Source organism: Chiloscyllium punctatum, chromosome 44 (assembly GCF_047496795.1).
Source record: "Chiloscyllium punctatum isolate Juve2018m chromosome 44, sChiPun1.3, whole genome shotgun sequence".
Lineage (NCBI taxonomy): Eukaryota > Metazoa > Chordata > Chondrichthyes > Orectolobiformes > Hemiscylliidae > Chiloscyllium > Chiloscyllium punctatum.
Genome location: NC_092782.1, coordinates 57,388,962 through 57,413,441, shown reverse-complemented (window position 1 = coordinate 57,413,441; position 24,480 = coordinate 57,388,962). Strand labels below are relative to the sequence as shown.

Here is a 24,480-nt window from a genome sequence, read left to right as displayed (position 1 = left end):
CTTGGGTTTTTACATCTGGAGCAGCTGAGGGAAGACTTAATGGAAGTCTATAAAAGTAGAAAAGTAGAAATGCATCGATGGTCAGAATCCTTTTCCTAGAGTTGAAATATCTGATACTATGGGCCATGCATTAAAGATGAGAGGGGGAAAGTTCAAAGGAGATGTGAGAGGCAAGCTTTTTGTTTTGTTCAGAGTGTTGGAGTCTAGAATGTGCTACCAGCGGTGGTAGTGCTGGAGGCAGAGATGATAGGGGCATTTAAGAGACTTTTAGATAAGCACATAAATATGCAAGGAATGGAGTGATATGAACCAAGGGCAGGGAAAAGGGATTAATTTAATTTAGCATCATATTTGGCACCACATCTTGGGCCAAAGGGCCCGGGCCTGTTCTGTACTGTTCAATCTTCTATGTTCTAAACAGTCCTGAACATTTGATTTAAGCTGCCTTCGAATGCTAGAAAGTTTTCCTTGTCTGTTAGTCATTTTGCTAAAAATTAGTTTTGACATTACAATTGCTTCTGAAGTATGATTAACCATGATTCAGAACGCATGAATTTGAAAACTGTTCATCTAAGATCTTAAAAAACAAATTTCTTTAAATTCCCAGACAGCAAAATTACATAGGTGGCATTATCTAACTACATTTTGCACTTCAAAATAATCCTGGCTGTTTTAATTTGCTTTAATGAAGTAAACATGAATTATTTGAAGTATCCCAGACCACTGTTCAAATTCAGACATGGAGTAGGAGGTGAGCTTGATTTTATTCACATGGTAAGATGGAAGGTTTCCTCAAGGAATTCAAAGTTTGAGATGTCTCACATGCATTTTCCTAAAATTAGTTGGTATGATAGCCTGTTCCACAAATTTCCTCTGCTTTCCTGTTATTATGTGCTTTCATAACACTCAGACTCTGAATTTTTCTATAATGTTTTGTTAATGTGGGCACATTGTACAAGACAAAATTATAATGTTTTGTTGGACTTGAGCTTGCTGGAATTGGATACAATTGATTCCTGGAGAAAGCATGCTATTTTGCAATACCTGTTTGTGTGATATTTTGTTAATTGCTTGTCAAGAATACAACCAAATTTGCCAAATATCCTTTTCAAAGGACCATGCAAAACTGACTATTCTCAGTACATCTTGGAGTTCTTCATTTCATCAGATTGAGAGTAAGAACAATTTAATTTTCAGGAGATGGTGACTACTCTTCCTGAATCCTTTTGAGTTATTGCAATTCTATTATATTACTTTCGTTCTTTGGTTTCTTGCCAGAGTACATGAAAGGCAGGTGAGAAAAGGATATAGATTGGAAAGCCTGAGCCTCTATATTCAGTCGTGGTTCTTGCAGAATGGGGAAGTTCCAGGTTCTACAATAATAGCTTAGTATGCCCAATGTTCAAGAGGCCTGGTATCACATCAGCTGAGATTATAGGTAAGTGAACCAGAATTGCACGCAATATTCCATAAGTGGCCTAACCAATCAATGTCCTGTACAGCTGCAACATTACCTCCCAACTCCTGTACTCAATACTCTGACCAATAAAGGAAAGCATACCAAATGCCCTCTTCACTTTCCTACCTATCTGCAACTCCACTTTCAAGGAGCTATGAAGCTGCACTCCAAGGTCTCTTTGTTCAGCAACATTCCCTAGGACCTTACCATTAAATGTCTAAGTGCTGCTAAGATTTGCTTTCTCAAAAATCAGCATTTATCTAAATTAAACTCCATCTGCCACTTCTCAGCCCATTGGCCCATCTGATCAAGATCCCATTCTAATCTGAGGTAACCCTCTTCCTTAGGGAGGTTTATAAAATCATGAGGGGCATGGGTAGGATAAATAGACAAAGTCACTTCCCTGGGATGGGAGAATCCAGAAATAGAGGGCATAGGTTTAGGGAGAGAGGGGAAAGATATAAAAGAGACCTAAGGGGCAACTTTTTCATGCAGTGTGCATGTGTGGAATGAGCTACCAGAAGGAGGAGTGGAGGCCAGTAAAATTGCAGCATTTAAAAAGGCATCTTTGGACCGAAGTGTCTGTTTCCGTGTTGTACATCTCTATGACTCTAAGTTAACATAGCAGAGCAGGTAACCAATTACCTATTTGTCCTAGAAATTATAAAAGTAGCCCATGAAGTCTTTTGCCTGGAACCCACCTGAGATAGCCTGGAAACTGCACGTTTTATTAACTGCTCTCTCGTCTGGTGCTGCCACCTGTAATAATTAATGCACACATGTACCCAGATCCTTTGCTCACGTACCAACTTGAATGCTTTTGTTTTATATTGTAGCCATGCGTTCTTCTTGCTGAAGTGATTAATTTCACACCTCTTTGTATTAAATTTCATCTGCCATTTGGCCTCCTATTTCACAAACCTGTCTAGTCATAGAGATAATACAGCATGGAAACAGACCTTTTGGTCCAACTCACCCATGCCGCCCAGATATCCTAACTGAATCTAGTCCCATTTGCCAGCACTCGGCCCATATCCCTCTAAACTCTTCCTATTCATATACCCATCTTGGTGCCTTTTAAATGCTGTAATTGTACCACACTCCAACACTTCCTCTGGCAGCTCATTCCATACACGCACCACCGTCTGCATGAAAAGGTTGCCCCTTAGGTTCCTCTGTATATCGTTCCCCTCTTACCCTAAGCCTATGCCCTCTAGTTCTGGACTCCCTGCCCCCAGGGAAAAGACCTCATCTGTTTATCCTATCCATGCCCCTCATTATTTTATAAACCTCGATCAGGTTACCCCTCACCCTCCGACGCTCCATAGAAAACAGCCCTAGCCTATTCAGCCTCTCCCTCAAATCCTCCAACCCTGGTAACATCTCTAAGTCTGTTCTGAACCCTTTCAAGTCCTTCTCAAACTCCTAGTACTGCCAAGAATTGTATAATTGGCAAATTTTGAAGTTGTGGCCTGTTTAGTAGTGAAGTGGAAGAAATAGTGAAAGAACCAAACAGGTGCTTTGCATTAGTTTTCACGGTGGAAGACACCATTAGCATACCAGGCTTCAAGAGAGTCATGGGCAGAGGGGAGTGTAGTGGCAGTCACTAAGGTGGTGGTGTTGGGAAGCTGAAAAGGTCTGAAGGTGAATAAATCACCAGGACAAAATGGACTACATCCCAGAGTTCAGAAGGAGACAGCTGAGGCGATTGTAGAGGTAATGGTTGTGATTTTTCAGGAGTCAGAGAGGATCCTAGAGGACAAGCAAATGCCTAATGTAACAGCCCTGCTTAAGAAGGGGGTGAGGCAGAGGACAGGAAACTATGGCCAGTTGACCTAACCTCAGTCATTGGTAAGATTTTAGAGTCCATTATTAAAGATGGGATTGCAGAGTACTTGAAAGTGTAGAATAAAATTGGGCTGAATTAACATAGCTTCATTAAGGGGAGGTCACGCTTGACATATCTGTTAGAATTCTTTGAGAAGATAATGAGCAAGTCTGACAAAGGAGAGTCAGTAGACATGGTCTTTTTGGATTCCAGAAAGCTTTTCACAAGATGTTGCACAGGAGGCTGCTAAATAAGACAAGAGCCTATGGTCTTTGGGTTAAGGTAATGGTGCAAATAGAGGATTGGCTGACTGGCAGAAGGCAGAGAATAAGGACAAAGGGGCCTTTTTAAAGATGACAGCGTGATGAGCATATTCTGCAGCGGTCCGTATTGGGACCACAACTATTCACATTATACATTAAAGATCTGGACAAAATTAACTGAGTGCATTGTTGCTAAATTTGCAGATGACACAAAAATAGATGGAGGGACAAGTAGTGTTGAAGTAGTAAGGAGCTGCAGAAGGACTTAAACACAGAAGATAGGAGCAGGAGGTGGTCATTCGGCAGTTCGAGCCTGCTCCTGGACAGGCTATGACAGCATTTTATCAAATGCTGTTTGGAACTCCATGTGCATCATATGAACTGCATGACTTTTGCCAATCCTTTGTTATCTGATCAAAAACCATTTATTAAATACTATTTGCCCTTAACAAATCTATGCTGCTTTTATTGAATTAACCCTTTATCTAAGTTATTATTAATTTTGTATTGCATTATTACATCAAAATGGTTCCCCAACTGATTTTAAACTCAACAAAAGGTGTAACATTTGCGATTTTCCAGTCATCTGACATCATCTGACATCTGACATTATAGTTAAGGCCAGTGCCTCCACAACTTCCATTTTTACTTTTCTCAGTATCCTTAGATACAACATTAATCATGAATGTAGAAATAATCTTGTCATCTGTAATTAAAATAGATACCCAATAGGTTTGTTTCTCAGTGTTTGGATTCTGTCTTAAAGATGCAACTACAGTGATTTTCTTTAACAATTTGATCTGCAGCTATGCAAAAATTGTTGCACAGAGCTTACAGACACAAACATTTTACTTGTCTTTGCAGTTATTACATTGATCATATCTTCTCATACTCTCACACTTGGTCATACTCCAGTAGCTTTGTTTGCACATACATTTATATTATACAGTCCTTTCTAAATTTGTTTCCACTTTGATTTTCATCAACTTATGCAGAGATTGAAAAAGTCAGTTGATAAATTTTATTAGTTTCTCATCCTAAAACTGAAAAATCAATTCCAAAGAACATACAGGAGAACAACCAAAAAGTTCAATTTCCTCACAGTTGATCTACAATTTATGCTATAATTAAGTGCACTTAAAAAAAAGACATTTGATTTTGCAATAAACCATCTCAAAATACATTTTACTGTGAGGTGAAAACTGAATGTGTATAATACTCTTAATTTAGGATTAGGCTTTGATTTAAACAGAATTTTCCTTTATCAATTTTCCTCCTTGGAGTGGTCTGAAAGTTCGAGAAATATTTCTGGTGACATTAACTATTTTCAAGCAGTAGCTTGTAAATAATTAATTTGAACTTGCACCAAAGTCTGTACTGATTTTTTTTCCTTAAAAACTGTACATTTCTCCATGAACGTTTGAGTACAAAATGTCAAATAAATACTGCGTAATTTAATATTTTTCATGTTTTTAATCTAAATGTGTTTAAGGATCGATAGCTTTCTAACAAATATCTGCACTTTCTGAAGTGCTAAGATGGGCTGAAGCATTATTCAAAAGTATAGAAAACACTGGTAAGACTTTTGTACAAAGCGGACATTTGAGAAGATGCAAAACAAATTGATTGACAATACAAGTAGTGAATGTGAATGGCTATAAGTAATGAACTAAATAATTAGAAAAAGGGCCATATTTGCGATGAAAGTGTAACTTACGGATTAATTAGGATTCATAAAGTATTTACATAAAAACATCCAAAGCAGCAGAATTTATTGGGTTATTGCAAATCTATAAACAAAATAGAATTCATCTTTTTGCAGCCACATCTGTCGCAATCATTTGTCAATAATGGGCTTTTCATCATCAATGCTAACATTTTTTCCAGCATCCCACATGTAATTACAGCAAAAACAAAACGAAACCAAAGCTGGCAGAATGCCAATCTAAAAGGGCAGATTGGCAAAATGAATAGATTTTCTGCAAAGGCCTCTTGTTATTACTCATTCCTAAATATGTAAGGCATTAAAAATCCATTCAGAACATAACTGCTGCATGGTATTCTTTCTCCAACCATACCTACAACATTTACTGCACATTTTCAGAACAGTTAGTCTTTTTCACACATTAAGCACATACTATAAATTTGTACTCAATTTCTTGAAAACTTTACCATCACATGGTTGGTAACATTTATTTATTGCTATCAAAAATATGGCATAATTAGCAACCCCATACAGATATAAAACATCACCACAGTGGCAGTACAGTACAGGAATTGCTGTTCCTTTATAAAATAAGCTTCATTTACGATTTTCAATAATATTTCCACGAGTATATTCAACATGTGTCTCAATTAATCAAGATGATGTTAACAAACAAAAAAAATGTTAAAAATAGAAACACACGATTCAGCTGCTAATTAATCAATCTATACTCAGTTCATAATGTCATCCGAAGACCTCCCCCACACACGGCATCCTTAATTGATTTGTGTAATTGCCTGTAACGCAATCCCAGCTGTCCATTATTGGACATCTTTTTGGTGCTACTGATACAATAACGTTTTTATGGTCTGACTTTATCTGCATCTGATCAAAGATTAGCACAGCAGCTGATAAAGTGCTTATTCCCATGAGTCCATATGTACATCAAACTTTTAGGTAAGTTTTTGAAGCACTTTAAAAATCTCAGTAAATATTAGAGCTATCAATTAGCCAAAAAACGAAAAGAAAGAGTAGGTTTTTCAGTTAATTTCACCAAGAACAATTCTGAAGAAGGGTCAGTGGACCTGAAATATTAAATGAGATTTCTCTCCACAGATGCTGCTAGACCTACTGACCTTCCAGCAAATATCTGTTTTTGATTTGAAGGTGTGTATTATCCGCCCAACCAAACACAGGGTAAACCCTCATGGATAAGAAATAATAGCAGATAATCATGAGTTCTGATATTTTAGTGCTGCAATGCTCCCAACATAGGAATTAAGGCAAGTAGAACACAAAGAATAAAATCAGTTCTATTTAGCTAGAAAGAATTACAAAAATATGCAATATTTTGAGGAATGTCATAATCTTGCGAATATTCTGGAGGGTAAGATAGCCTATGTAATACTGGTGCCTCTGCAAAATAATTCAAAATAAAGGATTCATGAAAAGCAATCATACCCACTTTCCTTTAGCTTTCAGAGAATTTTTAAAGATCTTCTTATTCTGGTTGGTTTCCTGATGAGTGTGGTTATTTTCATGCCAAGTCTGAACATTGAAACAGTGAAATTAAAATGCATTGTGCAGTATTTGACATAATGATAAGCCAATTAATATTCCATTTCCTGTCAATTAACGTTGCAATCCATTACTGGAACAGTTCTAAACAGTCTCTTTACTTATGCATTTCTCTATTAATAAAGTGAATTATGGATGTTCTCCAGGTTAACCTCAAAATGTTCATGGGAAATCAACTGCTAAAAATAAAGAAATTACATTTATAATTATATTTAGTCTTTTTTTATTACACCCTATTGGCTGCTGGGAAAATTAGTATACAAACTCAATTCAACTCCAACATTATAAATCTTATACAAGGAACCACTTGGTGGGATGGTGGTTGATATTGCAACAAACCCAACTCACAAAATGCCATAGCCAGCACACAGGGTCTACCTTTTAAAAAAAAATCTGGGATGACATAGTATTTACTGCCATTCAAGCTATGCTAATATCTAAGTCCATAAATCTGGGAAAAAAAACCCTATTATAAATCTATATCAATAACATGGGAAGGTGATTATTTAATGGTAATTTCATTGAGCTAGTAATCAAGCAACACAGGCTAATGTTCTGGAGACATGCACTTAAACCGCATCACTGTAGATGGTGAAATTTGAATTCAATAAAAGTCCGGAATTAAAAGCTGGTCTCATGATAATCATGTGATCACTGTCAATTGTTGAGAAAATCAAATACGGTTCACCAATATCTTTCGGAAAAGGAAATCTGTTGTCCTTACCTGACCTGGCCTGGCCTGTGTGTGACTAGTTCCACAGCAGACTCTTAACTGTTCTCTGGGTTGTGGTTCCGTTCGCCAAGCTGGGAATTTGTGTTGCAAACGTTCCGTCCCCTGTCTAGGTGACATCCTCAGTGCTTGGGAGCCTCCTGTGAAGGGCTTCTGTGATCTTTCCTCCGGCAGTTGTAGTGGTTTGAATCTGCAGGTCCACTGCAGCGGACAGCTGGAACTGACAACCGGAAGCGGCAGATTCAAACCACTACAAATGCCAGAGGAAAGATCACAGAAGCGCTTCACAGGAGGCTTCCAAGCACTGAGGATGTCACCTAGACAGGGGACGAAACATCTGCAACACAAATTCCCAGCTTGGCGAACAGAACCACAACAACGAGCACCCGAGCTACAAATCTTCTCACAAACTTTGTTCTCTGGGCAATACATGACAGTTAAGCCAGCAAAGCCCACGTTCCACAGATGAATAAATAAAATCTGCAGGTGTTTCCATTACTCTTTTACGACCTCTTAAAAATCCTGTCTCTTCAACAATGTTTTTAGTTACCCCTCCTAGATGTGCTTCATTTCTTTGATGCCAATTTTTGATTACAACAATAAAAAAAATCAATTACAACACTATTGTGGTTAATTTTCACACACACCGACACACCCTCTCACAGGCTTATACTCCATCACACTCACAGACACAGACTTTACCAAGCACAAGCACACTGACACACACACACGGAATTCCATTTTCCTTCCCTATAACCTGCTGTTCTTGGACGCTAGCCTTTTGCAATTCATGGATAAGGACTCCCAAATTCTTACATTCTATAGCTTTCTGTAGCCTTTCTCTAGATAAATAATATTCAGCTCCTCTATTCTTCTTGTCCAACGTGCATAATCTTATTTTCCCACACTATATTCCATCTACCAAGATTTTACCTCTCATTTCACCTGTCTATATCCCTTTGCAGTCTCTGCTTCATCCTTACCACTTGCCTTCCCACCGATTTTTGTACCATCTGCTAACCGGATTATAGTACATTCCTCATCCAAAGTTATTAATAGATATCATAAGTAATTGTAGCTTCAGCATTGATTCCTGCAACACACCACTAGTTATAGGCTGCTATCTTGAAAATGGCACCCTTATCCCAACTCTCAGTCTTCCATCAGTTAGTCAATTCTTTATCCATGTTAGTACACTACCTTCAACATCATAGGCTTATTAAGTAGCCTAATGTGTAGCAGCTTATCAAACATCTTTGGAAATTACAAATATATTCCCTTCACTGTTTTCCCTTTATCCTGTTTGTTTCCTCCTCAAAAGAAGTCTGGTAAATTTCTCCTTCACGATCATAAGGTGTGTCATGTTGTGTATTTCAAAATTCTCTGCTACTACATCCTTTATAATACACTCAAACATTTTCCCAGTAACAGACTTAAACAACTGGCATATCGTTCCCCAATTTTTGTCTTCTTTCCTTTTTAAGTAAAGGTGTTCCATTAGCACTTTTCCTCTGACCTTTGCTCATTTCTGAAAAATTACTATCAGTGCATTCACCATCTCTGAAGCTACTTCTTCTGATATCTTCAGATGAATCGCATCAGGTCGAGAGGATGTACTGATCTTTAGAACCATTATTTACTTACAACATTTTCTCCAGCGATATATATTGTATTTATTTTCAGTCCTCTTTTTGCTCTTAGATTATTTAGTAATTTTGCAATAAAATTATTTTTTACTGTGAAAACTGATGCAAAGTATTTATTCAACTTCCCTACCATTTCTTGGTTCCCCATTATTATTTTCCAAGCATCATTCTCGGAGGACTGATGATCACTGTCTCTTCTCTCTTCCTTTGTATATATTTATAGAAGCTCTTGCTGTCCATCTTGATGTACTTGCAAGTTGACTCTCAAAGTTTACTTTCTCCATCTTTATTTATTTTTGGTCAATTTTTTTTGGTTTTTAAAACTTTCCTAATTGTCTGTCTAAAGCTAATCTTTGCCATAGTGTGTTTCTTACTTTCAATTTGGTGCCATCCTTAATTTTTCTGGCTAACCAAGCAAAGTCCCATCCTTACGTTAGCTGGCTTGTGAGAGACTCCAGATCCACAACTATGTGGCTAAGATTTAACCATTCTCCAAAACAGCCTAGCAAACCACACAATTACATTAAGATGATCAATAAATACAGGCCTTGCCAGCAATGTTAACATTCCACAAATGAATTAAAATAGTATTCTTACAAAAGCAGGGCAACATATTTTCTTCCATTAAGTATCATAGAATCCTTAGTGTGGAAACAGACCATTGATCCCAACAAGTCCACACAGACTCTCAGATGGTGATAGTTCAGAAAGGAGGGTGGAGTGGATACATGGGAAGGAAGATTGAAAGGTAGGACAGGTCATGAGGGGGATGCCAAATTGGAAGGTTGAAACTGGGATAAGGTGGGGGGGTGGGGGTGGGAAAGAGGGGAAATGAGGAAACTGGTGAAATCCACATTGATGCCGTGGGTTGGAGGGTCCCGAGGCAGAAGGTTATTCCTCCAGGCATCAGGTGGTTAGGGAGTGCCAAAGGAGGCGGCTCAGGATCTGCAAGTTCTTGGCAGGGTGGAAGGGCCATGGGGTGGTGACGTTGGATGGATGGGAGTCCCAGATATGTTCTCTGAAGCGTTCTGTGAGTAGACGTCCTGTTTCCCCAATGTAAAGGAGACTGCATCGTGAACAATGGATACAGTCACTGATATGTATGGAAGTGCAGATAAAACCTGATGGATGAGGAAGGCTCCTTTAGGGCTTTGGATGGAGGTGAGGGGGGAGGTGTGGGCACAGATTTTGCAATTCCTAAGGTGCCTGGGAAGGTGCCAGGTGGGGAGAGTGGGTTGGTGGGCATGGAGCCAACAAGGGAGTCGCGGAGGGAACAGTCTTTATGGAAAGTGGATAGGGGTGGGGAGGGAAATATATATCTGGTGGTGGGGTCCAATATCCAGGTTTGGGCTTACAAGTGGAAAGTAACATTCGCACCACTCAAATGCCAGGCTACGACCATCACCCAATAAGAGAAAATCTAACCACCACCCCTGGACATTCAATGATGTTACCATCACTGAATCCTCTACTATCAACATCCTGGGAGTTACTGATCAGAAACTCAACTGGACACACCATATAAATGCAGTGGCTACAAGGACAGGTCAGAGTCTAGGAACACTGCGGAGAGTTACTCACTACCTGACTCCCCAAAGCCTGTCCATTATCTACAAGGCCCAAGTCAGGAGAATGATGGAATTCTCCCCACTTGCCTGGATGAGGCAACACTCAGGAAGCTTAACACCATCTGGGACAAAGCAGCCCACTTGATTGGCACTGCATCCACTCTCTCTACCACCAACGCTCAGTAGCAGCAGTATGCACTGCAGACATTCACCAAAGATCCTTAGACAGCACCTTCTAAATTCACAACCATTTCCATCTAGAAGGACAAGGGCAGCAGATATATGAGAACATCACCATCAGTAAGTTCACCTCAAAACCACTCAGCATCCTGACTTGGAAATATATCGCCATTTGTTGACTGCTGCTGGGTCAAAGTCCTGGAATTCCTTCCCTAAGGGTATTGTGGATCAACCCACAGCACATGGACTGCAGCAGTTCAAGGCGGCAGCTCACCCCCACCTTCTCAAGGGCAACTAGGGACAGGCAATATATGCTGGCCAGCCAGTGACACCCACAGCACACAACATGAATTTTAAAAATAAGAAACCAGAAGAGATTTCAATAATAAGGTCATCCATCATGGAGAGAGGAAGGAATGTGGTGAGGTAACCAACGGGGATGCAGCTGGCAGGAAGGAAAGAAGGGAGGCCTAAACCCTTTATGGAAAAATGCTGCAGCAAGAGACCTAGAGGAGTGAAAGAGGAATACTATAACCATAGGAGGAAAAGCATGAAGGTGATAAACCAACATTGCACCATCCTCAATGAAATTAGTTAAATTAAGATAGTGGTATTTTCTATAATTCAACAATGGTAACACTTCAAAAAAAAACACAGGTGGCTTCAAAATGTTTTACCTTAGACAGTGGACCTCTTGCAAATTCACATTTCCATATTTACTGTCACCCTTTTTGAGTGTGGACACTGCAGGAACCAAATTTAGATTTGGCCAAGTCTCAGTGTAACTGATCACATCAGATTGCTACTCCATTTGGAAATTGTGCGCTCTGCCACCCAAACACCGTACCCCCAGTAAAACCTACTGTCACTCTGGAAAGTATCTTCTGAGTCAGAAAGAGGAGAGTTGAAGCTTCACTTTGGGAACATGATCAAGTAATTTAGGCTGACTATTGGAGGCATCAGCTTTCAGATGAGAAGTTAAACCAAAGCCTAGTGCACACTCTGATTAGCATTATCTATGGAGAGAAATAAATGTTTCAGGTTACAGGTCACTGACGTGAAACTTTAACTGTTTCTCCCCACAGATGTTACTGCGTGTCTTGTTGAGGTTGTCTTTCTTTTTCTGTTCTTACTTCAGATTTCCAACATTAGCAGTATTTTGTTTTTGAATGCTTAAGATTGTTATAAAAATTCTCACTGCCCAATTCACAGCACAATGTTATGCAGTCAATGTAAATGACACTGAAATATACTAATTCTGATAATATACAAAATTATGAAATATTTTGTTATTTTCATATTTGCGGTATTTTCTATAATTCAACAATTCAAAAAACATGGTTGGCTACAAAATGTTTTATCTTCAGACAGTGGACCACATTTCCACATTTACTGTCACCCTTTTCAAGTGTGGACACTGCAGGAATCAGTTTCACTCACCACATACCTATCCATGCTATCTGACCCCATTACGATTGCCTCTGCCTCTCATTTTCTTCCCCAGTTCTATATCTTTCTTGGTAATTTATTCATTGATCCCTCTTAGCCTAAAAAAGTTTTAGGTGATTTATTGATCTATTCAGGTTTTCACTTCAGACACAGATGTAAAGCAGAGCAGCAATGGAGAAAGTAGGTAGGAGTATTTCACTGGATAAAGTGCTGCAGCACCGTAGAGTATTTACTAATTGCACTTGTGATGCTACAGCCAGTCTCTTAGTGGATAAAGTGAAATGGAAAATTGGCCACATTATTGCCAAGTACAGAACTCAACCACAGCAGCATTTTTTTCTGTGCCACATTACCCAACTCTCATTATTTTGTGGCTGCAAAGTGAGAAATTATCTTCACAGAATCCACAGCACAAAAATAGAACTTTTTAACAGCTGGTTTATACCAGTATTTATACATCAAATAAATCTCTGATGAATGTTTCCAATATTCCTGCCAATGTAAAAAAGAAAAATAAACTATCCCTATATTCTACTATCTCCACAGAGTGCCTTTTAAGCAGAAACTGGTTGTAGCAGGCCCCAGGCCTGTTGCATTGTGGTGTAACCAGCACAAAAAGCTACCTGAAAAAGTTTTACGTTTTATATAAAGAGGAAACATCTGAATGCATAAATTCCAATAGGCTAAAAATGATGTTTAAATTTGAATTCCCACACAAACCTAGCAATTTTTATGGAAAGAACGCACAGGTTTCTCTTGTCAACATTGATTAGGCAATTAATTAGCTTACAAGCGATTTGAATTCACCCTGGTAAACATGTTCAATTTTTTTTCCTCTGTAGACATATTCAACACTATCTAGTTTTCTGCACGCATTATTGTATGGTACTTAAGACTAAATCCAAAATGTCACCTGGCATTGAAGTGAGAATTTAGTTTATTTAATTATATTGGAAGATTTTGAAATTTTAAGCAGCAAATCCTAGTGCATTAGTTAACTTTCTGTAAATCTACAAGACTAAATTAACGATTACCTTAAACACCTCTAGAGGCAATGAGAATTTTTCAGCTTCAGACAGAGCCTTTTCAAGGGCATCTTTCCATTCAGTGTCACTTTTAAGATCCTGGATTTCTGCAAAGGAGCACACAAAATAATTTATATCAACAAGCCACCATAGTCTCCAAAGTTTTTAAGCAGTTATAGATTCTTGTGAACTCACAGTAGTTAATCCATCAAATTTTAAGTGCTGTTCCCAGCTGACACACTTTTTAACTAATATGGATTTCCAAATTTAGATTGCAATTTTTAACGTTTAAAATTCAAGATTGATAAATTTCACTGCAATACTAGTTAACTTGTGTTTGGTCTTATCGAGTATGAAGTTGGACTGACAAAATGAACCTCAAGTTATACATATTGCCAACAAAGGAAAGTGCAATTCACGAGTCGGTGACAAGTAAAAGCACGTCACGATTAAATAGTACAACATAAATATTAATGCCAGTTTAATTTGTTGTTTTTTAAAGAAATGCAGCACATTTCTACACTTTAAATTTATGTTTGAATATGGAGTAATTAGGGGTCAATAAATAGAAATAAATGTCACCATCTATAACAGTTTTAAAGTTTTGTGCTCAAATTGCAAGTTCAAAAGGTTTATGAAGGCCTACATCGAGAAAAACAAATTGACATTTCCAAATTTCCTGTAATTAATATATAAAATTTCACTTTTGTAACCTACAAACAATTCAAATGCAGACTGAATATTTAATAAATTGGAAGAGGACCCAACATTTTAAGAAAAGCTGTGACAATTAAAATACAAAATAAATATAAACTCAATTTTGAGAGACATCTTATATTCACATCTTTGTACAAATCTATGAACTGGAATTTATTAGTGCCACTGTTCCTTCAATCCTGACATTTTGATCATGAGGGGGAACACATCTAAAGGAGTGACAAAATGATGTAAAATGCCCAATATTATTGTACATCTGGTTTTCAGGCGAAAAGAGGGGGGAGATGAGACTTCCTGTGGAGAGGGGTGAAAGTCCCACCTCAGCTGGTCATCAGCCAAAGCAGAGGCCTTAAGAGCTCCAGTATTGTTAGCATCAGTGGAAGCGGTGGTCACAGCAAATACTGCAGTGAAGCAAAGACGGGGCATGCTGCATAATAATTCAGCTCAATGGATAAATCAAAGGTTTCTGAATTTGAAAGTAGAATGGGAGTATGGGAGACAATGGAAACCAGAAGGAAATTCCCCAATGACTTAGAGGTCTGCTTTGGAGCAAAAATTCTTCCTGCCACCAGCTCACAGAACAAAACTCACAGGTTGGACTCTTGTCATTGGCCTCTGCTGGTCAAATCATAGCGCTGGTGCTAGGAAGATGATCTTAATTGCTCATTTTGGGGTTTTAATTAACTGAGGGCTGCTGAGGACAATAAATTCCAATCCCACAACTGTCCAATAGTTTCAGCGACCTGGAGCAACTTTGTGATGTCATGGAGCTGTACCTCACTGAGCATAAAATGGCACAGTGTGGGTGGGATTAGAACATGCTAGATGCGTGATACACAAGAACAACATTGGAAGATACTCAGAGCACATGGACACGAGTATATAAAAACGATAATTAGTCTTCAATTAATGCAACCACAAAATTAGAGTTTAGTAAATCTATAATTAGCAGGTATAGCAGTTTGTAGTATTAATGTACAACAAGCATTGTTTCTTTAAAGTTGAAGCCTGAAAATATGTCCTGATTTTACCTACACTTCACCCAGTCTACCTTGAATTCAAACTCAATGTGGCATCAAAGTGAATGACAAAAAGATGTGTATGCGATGATAAAAAATAGGAATAGAGACTAGTTGCAAGACATTGTCAAAAACCTTTTTTCAAGTAAAAATTGTATTATTACTAATATCCATCATTTCAATTATTATAAATTAGCAACTATACATTAAGAAACTACTTCATTAATGAATAAATTTTCCATAGGGTCATGAAGCATTATGCTTCAAGTATTATACTTTTAAAATTAGTTGCAATATTATAAACAAAAAAAACATAAAATATTACTCATAGTATCTAATATACAAACATCTTCAAAAGGAAGCTTAACAATTTCACTTGCAGTTTCTGTTTTCAATTAACACTTTTTGAGTGCGATTCAAAAATATGTTTTAGTTGTTTGTCATAATTACTATTTGACCCTACACCTGTTATTCTCTAACTTCCACAACACATCCACAAATGAAAATTAAAAATGCATTCATCCAGTGCTGTTTACCACTACTGAAAATCTCAAAGCAGTGTGCAGCTAAAAAGTATTTTTAAAGCATCACCATTTGTAATGTCAGGAATAGAGGGTCAGTTAGCTGAATTGCTGGCTTGCGATAGAGTAATACTACAGTTCAATTCCGTACTGGCTAAGGCTATCATGAAGGATTCTCCTTCTTAACCTTTCTTCTCCCAAGGCATCATGACTCGCCATTTCCCTCCAATGAGAAAGCAGTCCTACAGTCTTGTAAGACTCTGGCAATTTTACCTAACTGATGTTGGGAAATGTAGCAACCAATTTGCACACAGTAAGTTCCTACATATAGCATGGTAATAATGACTAGATACATTGTTTTTACAATGTTGAGGCTTTCACTTCGGCCAAGATGCCAAAATAATGACCCTCTATTCCTGACATTACAAATGGTGGTGATGCTTTAAAAATACTTTTTAGCTGCACACTGCTTTGAGAATTTCAGTAGTGGTAAACAGCACTGGATGAATGCATTATTAATTTTCATTTGTGGATGTGCTTTGCAAGTTGAAATACTGCCACAGGATCTTTTCCATCCACCCAGAGCAGGCAGATTGAGTTTCAGTTCACCATCTCATTTGAAAGACACCCTTAAGTGTAAGACTCCCTCAGTTCTGGAGTTCATATCATGTAGTTATGTCTACAGTACTGTTAGGAAGGGAGCCTACACTTCAAACTATTCTTAACCTGTTTGGGATAACTCAAAAATGGAGCATCAAGCCACACTGTAAAAGGTGTTATCCTGTCTGCCCTCTTATGCTTTGGAGCCCACAAAATGGGTGTAAATTTGAAATGCAGCATTCAATATTAACCTGAAAGTGGTGATCTGCAAATCTCATGAGCAATTGGTTTAAACAAAATTATGTTCACCTGGATGAATTCAATCACAAATAGTCAACAAATGTGACTAATAGCGAGAAACTGTTGTAACATTATATGCAAAAAGTAATTTAATTAAATTCAACGCAACATTCCAATAAGACATTATCCTCACTTTTTTGGAGTCACTAAGAACTTCCTTTGAAAACTTTACATTGTGTTCCTGCTCAATTCACATATATTGTATTTTTTTAATGTAGTCCTTGGTTCGCATTTGTATATCCATTTGGAGTCCAAAAATGTCATGAGCAGTATAATTATTTTTAAAAATGTAAAATTCATCGGTCACAGCCAATTTACTAAATAAAATCTGGTGAGGTTCATTTTAGAGGGCCACAGATAACATTATTTAAAGATGCATAACTTAGGCAGGTTTTTCTTTAACAAAGCTTGGAGTTTACTTGTTGCCAATTTCATTTTTGCCTCACACACAAAACATAAGCACTCAACTTTAAGGTGCCATTTCTGCTGCTGGTTTGGATGATGGGAAGAAACAACAGCAACAGTTAGAAAACAGCAAGCAAGTACACTCGTCATGGTTGGGGTGACACATTCATAACATACAAACACATTTCCTGGATACCGGAGGAGCATGTGCTTCTTTTTGGTGACTGAAACACTTATTTATGTTTCCTCATGCAACATGACCATCTGTTGGCTGGTCAGACTATCATACTGAAGGAGGTGGCTCGAGAAATCGTGCACGTGTTGGTGATTATTTTCCAGAGTTCGATAGATTCAGGATCAGTTCCTGCGGATTGGAGGGTGGCTAATGTTGTACCACTTTTTAAGAAAGGTGGGAGAGAGAAAGCCGGAAATTAGAGACCAGTTAGTCTGACCTCAGTGGTGGGAAAGATGCTGGAGTGTCTATTATAAAGGATGAAATTACGACACATCTGGATAGTAGTAACAGGATAGGTCAGAGTCAGCATGGATTTATGAAGGGGAAATCATGCTTGACTAATCTTCTGGAATCTTTTGAGGATGTCACTCTGAAGATGGACGAGGGAGATCCAGTAGAGGAAGTGTACCTGGACTTTCAGAAAGCTTTTGATAAAGTCCCACATAGGAGGTTAGTGAGCAAAATTAGGGCGCATGGTATTAGGGGCAAAGTACTAACTTGGATTGAAAGTTGGTTGGCTGACAGGAAACAAAGAGTAGTGATAAATGGCTCCATTTCGGAATGGCAGGCTGTGACCAGTTGGGTACCACAGGGATCAGTGCTGGGACCGCAGCTTTTTACAATATATATTAATGATATAGAAGATGGTATTAGTAATAACATTAGCAAATTTGCTGAAATTACTAAGCTGGGTGGCAGGGTGAAATGTGAGGAGGATGTTAGGAGATTACAGGGTGACATGGACAGGTTAGGTGATGGGTGAAAGTCCTACCTCAGCTGGTGCAGTTTAATGTGGATAAATGTATGCTTATCCACTTTGGTGGCAAGAACAGGAAGGCAGATTACTACCTAAATGGAGTCAAGTTAGGTAAAGGGGCAGTACAAAGAGATCTGGATGTTCTTGTACATCAGTCAATGAAGGTAAGCATGCAGGTACAGCAGGTAGTGAAGACGGCTAATACCATGCTGGCCTTCATAACAAGAGGGATTGAGTATAGAAGCAAAGAGGTTCTTCTGCAGCTGTACAGGGCCCTGGTGAGACCACACCTGGAGTATTATGTACAGGTCTGGTCTCCAAATTTGAGGAAAGACATTCTGGCAATTGAGGGAGTGCAGCGTAGGTTCACGAGGTCAATTCCTGGAATGGCGGGACTACCTTACGCTGATAGACTGGAGCGACTGGGCTTGTATACTCTTGAGTTTAGAAAACTGAGAGGATCCGATTGAGACATATAAGATTATGAAAGGATTGGACACTCTGGAAACAGGAAACATGTTTCCGCTGATGGGTGAGTGCCGAACCAGAGGACACAGCTTAAAAATACAGGGTAGACCATTTAGGACAGAGATGAGGAGAAACTTCTTCACCCAGAGAGTGGTGGCTGTGTGGAATGCTCTGTCCCAGAGGGCAGTGGAGGCCCAGTCTCTGGATTCATTTAAGAAAGAGTTGGATAGAGCTCTCAAGGATAGTGGAATCAAGGTTATGGAGATAAGGCAGGAACAGGAAGCTGATTAAGGATGATCAGCCATGATCATATTGAATGGTGGTGCAGGCTCAAAAGGGCAGAATTGCTTACTCCTGCACCTGTTGTCTATTGTCATATTTTGCCAGTGGCTGGCCTAGACACTTTTTTTTCCCTCAAATATTTTTCCAGATGTTTCAAGGGAAGGTGCATCAAACAAGTAACTATTACCCTACCTGCTACAGTCACCTACTGACACCAAAAGCCAGAATGAGACACCTCTGGAGCACGGATCATTTCTTCCTGGCCTCATGATCCATCCATGCACCAGAAAATAAGTAATCATCAAGATGAGCTAGCATAGCCAGTGGAACAACCTGGAGGCTCCATGACGAAGATGAAGAATTTAAGAATTCAATCAAGTTAGTCCATATGACATATTTACATTCGCTTTCCATTTTTAGGTCTATTATTTAAATGTTACATTACACAAACAACAAAGAAACAAAACAGTAGCTTCTAAGTAAACCGATAACTTTATGGTTAGAAAATAGTCAATTCATTAAAAACCACTCAGATATTTAAAGCAACTGAGGGATTGTTCAATATACGTGAAAGAATTTCAATTGTTAATCTAAGAAAATAGAGTTGACACTACCATAAAAATATAATGATTTGGAGATGTTGGTGTTGGACTGGGGTGTACAAAGTCAAAAATCACACAACACCAGGTTATAGTCCAACAGGTTTAATTGGAAGCACTAGATTTCGGAGCGACGCTCCTTCATCAGACAATCATCTGATGAAGGATTGTCACTCTGAAAGCTAGTGTGCTTCCAATTAAACCTGTTGGACTATAACCTGGTGTTGTGTGATTTTTAACTCCATAAAAATATAAGTAAGCTTACTGAAGCTTTGTAGTTAACTCACTCATATTTACATAGTTAGGAATTACAACATAGTACTGTACAGAATCATAGTTCACAAATGCACTTTTTGCAAAACCTCTAATCTCCTTGAGGCTTCCATTGACATACCTCTTCAACTTATTTTATATACAATTTCTATCAAAATTATTAACATTCTACAATAAACGAAACAAAATATTTCAATCTGAATCAGGGCAACTCTCTGCTGGTTGGAGTCAAACATAGCACAGTGGAAGATAGTGGTGCTTGTTGATCTCTGCAGAGGACCTCAGAAGAATATCCTAGGGTCAACTATTTTCAGCTCTATCAATATCCTACCTTCCATCATAAGATCAGAAGTGGGGATGTGCGCTGATGATTGCTTGATGTTGAGGATCGTTCATGACTTCTCAGACAATGAAGCAGTCCATTTCCAAATGCAGCAAGGCTGATAAGCAGCCAGTAGCAGTCACACCACAGTGTCAGGCAACAACCATCACCAGCAAAGAAAATCTCTCCATCGCCAGTTAACATTCCATGATATTACTTTCATTCAATCCCCCATTATGAACATTCTGTGGTTACCAATGAGCAAGAACTGAACTAGACTAGCCATGTAAATACAGTGGCCACAAGAGCCAATTAGATACCGGGAATCCTTTGGGTGAGAAATTCGGCTCCTAACTCCTCAAAGCCCATCCATCATCTTTTTTCACTGGAGCGTAGGAGGTTAAGGAGTAACCTTATAAAGGTTTATAAAGTCATGAAAGACACAGATTAGGGAAAAGAATCTTGCTTTTCACTTTAAGTGGAGGAGTTTAAAACTAGGGGACATAGTTTTCAGGTGAGAGGAGAGAGGTTTAAAGGGGATTTGTGGGGCATTTTTTTTTCCCCCACACAGCGGGTGGTTCATATGTAGAATGAACTGTCAGAGCAAGTGTTAGATGCAGGGACAGCTACAATATTTAAAGACATTTGATCAGGTACATGAATAGGAAAGGTTTAGGGGAATTCATGCCAAACATGGGCAAGTGGCACTAGGTAAGTTTAGGAAAGTTGGTCAGCATGGACAAGTTAACTCAAAAGGTCTGCTTCCATGCTGTATGACTATGACTATCTACAAGGTACAAGTCAGTAGTGTGATGGAATACTCCCCCACTTACCTGAATGAGTGCAGCTCCAACAACACTCAACAAGATTGACACTACCCAGGGCAAAGCAGACCATTTGATTCCACATCCACAAACATCTAACCCCTCTACAACCGTAATGACTGTATGCCATCTACAAAAATGTGCTGCAATATCTGACAAGGCTACTTTGACAGCATCTTCCTCTTAAGAACTTCAATTGGTCTTTTAATGCAACGATCATCCTTCTCCTTCCTATTGCTGTTGAACTTTGTGGTGCTGAGAAGCCAATGGGGGACCTTGACATTTTCCTCACCGTGCAGAATCCCTTGCCCTATTCCAACATCTAGTTTGCCCCTAGAGGTCTGGTAAAGTTCAGTCCGGGTGCGTAAACTCATGATAATTTCACATGACCGGGCCGAAAAGGCACGAATAACGAGTTAAAAGAAAGAATCATAGAATCTCTACAGTGCAACAACGGGCCCTTTGGCCCAACAAATCTGCACCGACCCTCCAAAGAGTAACCCATCCAGACCCATTCCCCATTATCCTATATTTACCCCTGACTAATGTACATAACCTTCACATCCCTGAACACTACGGGCAATTTAGCATGGCGAAATCACCCAATATGCACATCTTTTTGGATTGCAGAAGGAAACCGGAGCACCCGGAGGAAACTCATGCAGACATGGGGAGCATGCGCAAATTCCACGCAGACATTTGCCCAAGGCTGGATTGAACCCAGATCCCTGGCACTGTGAGGCAGCAGTGCTAACCACTGAGCCACCATGCCACCCTAAAAGTAGTCTAAATTATTATACACTGATACAAAAAAACCTGTATCCAATCATTTCAGAAACATAAGTGCAGTGCTTTTTTTATACACTTTGATTTTATATTACAGATAATAAATAATTAAATATAAATAGCACAAGTTACTAGAATTTGAGAAGCAGTTTCTGCACAGAGGTTTTGCTGCATTATAGGCTAGGGAGTTGGAAACATGCAAGGTTGTTGTTACAGCATCCTCATCAGTCAGAGGTTGCAGGTAGAATGGCAAATTTGTAAAGCAACTTTTATTATAAGCATAAACAGAATTTATAATGGCAAAAGTTAACATTAAAATGTATATACTGGAAATTTGCAGATACAAAAATGGTGATGATCAGGAATTAAAAGTAGATGTCTGAAGATGCCTCTCAGACAAACGTTCAGTTTATACCTAGCAAATAGCAGGTAAAAGGAAGGGATTATTTATACTGGCATGTAACAATTTTTTCAATTGATTCTTAAACTGATGCCTACTATGGAAAATATTAGTTTATAAACAACAAATTAAAAGTGTTAGTAGCTTTTCTCAGATTTCATCTGCTGGGAGCTTCCCGTATGGCTGACACATTGGCTTAAGCTGCTGCCACTCTTGGATCTTGAAGGTACACACAACAAAAAAAATGAAAAGGGAAGGTTAGTCTGTTTGCCAAGAACTGAGAGGTGATCCAAGGTTTAGAAGACATACATATAAACCAGCTTCCTTAAATTGAACAACCTAAAGTTTCTTCTAGCACCTGATGCTTTCCAACTCAGATTTAAGATCTTCAAAACAATAAACTAACCTTATCATTTTAGCACCTACTCTATTTGCTGCTGAAATAATCTGTTATTCCCCAATACTGCAATCGCTTAGGTTGAGAAAAATTAACACTCATACAGTATGAAAACAGACTCTTTGGCCTAATTTGTTCATGCTTTCCAAAACTGAACTAATCCCATTTGTCTGTCTATGATTATCCCATAACCTTCTATACCTTTCCTAGCTATGTACCTGTCCCAATGTCTTTTAAATGTTTTCAAGGAACTATATATCTGCACCCCGAGGTCTCTGTTTGATGACACTTCCTATGGCCCAACCATTGTTAACCCATGTTAAGTCCTGCCCTGGGTTGTCTTATCAAAATGCAACACCTCACACTTATCTAAATCAAACTCTATTTGCCATTCTCAGCCCACTGGCCAGTTCATCAAGATCCTATTGCACTCCAGGAGAACCTTCTTCACTGTCACAGATTGTTTCCAATACAAAGGGCTGCCAGGATAGATCATTAACCCTCATTCTTTACTCACCTCAGCTATTAAATAGTCAATTGAGTTATGTTTTTTGAGGATTAGGTAATTTCCAAATAGCATTTTTAATGGTTTGAGAAATAAACAGCTTTATACATCAAACTGTGCTAAAATCACACCTTTTAAAAGATGAAGTTTGTATCCAGTTTTGAAATAGATTATGGTATACCAGTCATAAGAATGCTTGAGGCTAGTCAGATACATATAAGAGAGCTAAAATCCCATACAAAGCAATAACAATAAACTAAAAAAACTTGAGATATCACAAATTAATCTAATCAAAACACATTCACAAAGTCGCATGGAATTCTAAAGGAAGACATCAGCTCGAAATTCTGTAATGCTTAGTTGATCTTCCTGATGCTAGATTCCTTTTTTTAAAGATAGGTTTGAGAGAGCCATAGAGTCCTACAGCACAGAAACAGACCCTTTGGTCCAACTAGTCCGTGCCGATTATATTCCCAAACTAAACTACTCCCACTTGCCTGCTTTGCTGAAAGAGTTAGATATGCAAATTATCATCTCACATTTTTTTTCTATAAAGGAACTCCAACTTTTCCACTAAAAAGTGACCAATTAGCAGAATTATTCATGGATGAACAAAACATGAATATATATCATTAAACAACTGTTATTGGAAAATCTGCAGTCCCTGGCACTACTGGGTTGCAATTAATTTTTGATATTCAAATACCTTTTGCCCTACCAAATTGAGATGGGGAGACATTGGGAATTAATATTATCTTATTGGCTGGCACAGACAATGGAGAGAGCAAATACAAGAAGAATGACTTGGTGAATCATTGTGCCCTCAACTGCACTATAAGATCTTGATTCTGTTACAATAATTCTACAAATAGAAATTAAGTTTAGTTTATTTGAAGCTTGGAAATACCAAAGCAGATTGAGCATCATCAAAATGCTCAATTACAGTAACAATTCAAACTCATTACACTCATGTACGTTTCAATCCAAAATTTTAAATATTTGTTTATGTTTTAATTGGAGTATATTACTTGTCTTTTGAGATTTGGGTTTCCTTGCCTAGAGTCCACCATTCATATTTAAATGAGTTACGAATTCTTAAGTGAATTATTCAAAAGGGTACAAAATTTTCATCAAGATAGGAAAAGACAAACTCGCATTTATAAAACACTTCCTACAAGCTATGATATCTTGTTTACAAGCTAGTGAAGCACTTCTAAACTGTCATCACTGGTGTAGTTTTGAAAAATGTGGCAGTTCATTTGGACACAGCAAACTCCCAGGGCTGAATTTGGCCAAGTGCCAATTTCAGAGTGCTCCACAGAGGTTTTCTCTTCTTGAGTTACAATGAGTTATTTCATATAATGAGGTAAGGAATAGAGAATTATGTCTGCACCTTGCCCCTACGGCATCTCTCTCACACACTATCTTATGCTCAGCAGCAGCAGAAGTCATCTCCACTGCCAGGAACTTCTGGGATGTCTTTGTCACCATCATATTTAAAGCCCAGTTGTAAACCAGGTAAATCATTGTCAGCCACGAATAGCCCTTCACAGTGCACATAACGGGAGGGAAATTAAAAAGAAAAACTACTGAGGATATTTTGATGAAATGGATGCAACTTCACTGGAAATGGAAGCTC

At 38.4% G+C, this 24,480-nt stretch overlaps 1 protein-coding gene across 2 annotated transcripts in view; it reads right to left on the bottom strand.

The window, feature by feature from the left end:
- The window catches only part of sfmbt2 (Scm like with four mbt domains 2), a 219,492-nt gene that overhangs the window by 89,355 nt on the left and 105,657 nt on the right, over positions 1-24,480 (bottom strand). The window contains exons 8-9 of one of the 2 annotated variants that reach the window (XM_072563003.1): positions 13,441-13,538; positions 6,717-6,803 (exon numbers count right to left, since the gene is read on the bottom strand). In XM_072563003.1, coding sequence (XP_072419104.1) covers positions 6,717-6,803; positions 13,441-13,538 — 185 coding nt within the window. The remainder of the gene's footprint in view (positions 1-6,716; positions 6,804-13,440; positions 13,539-24,480) is intronic. The other variant, XM_072563004.1, reaches the window with a different exon arrangement.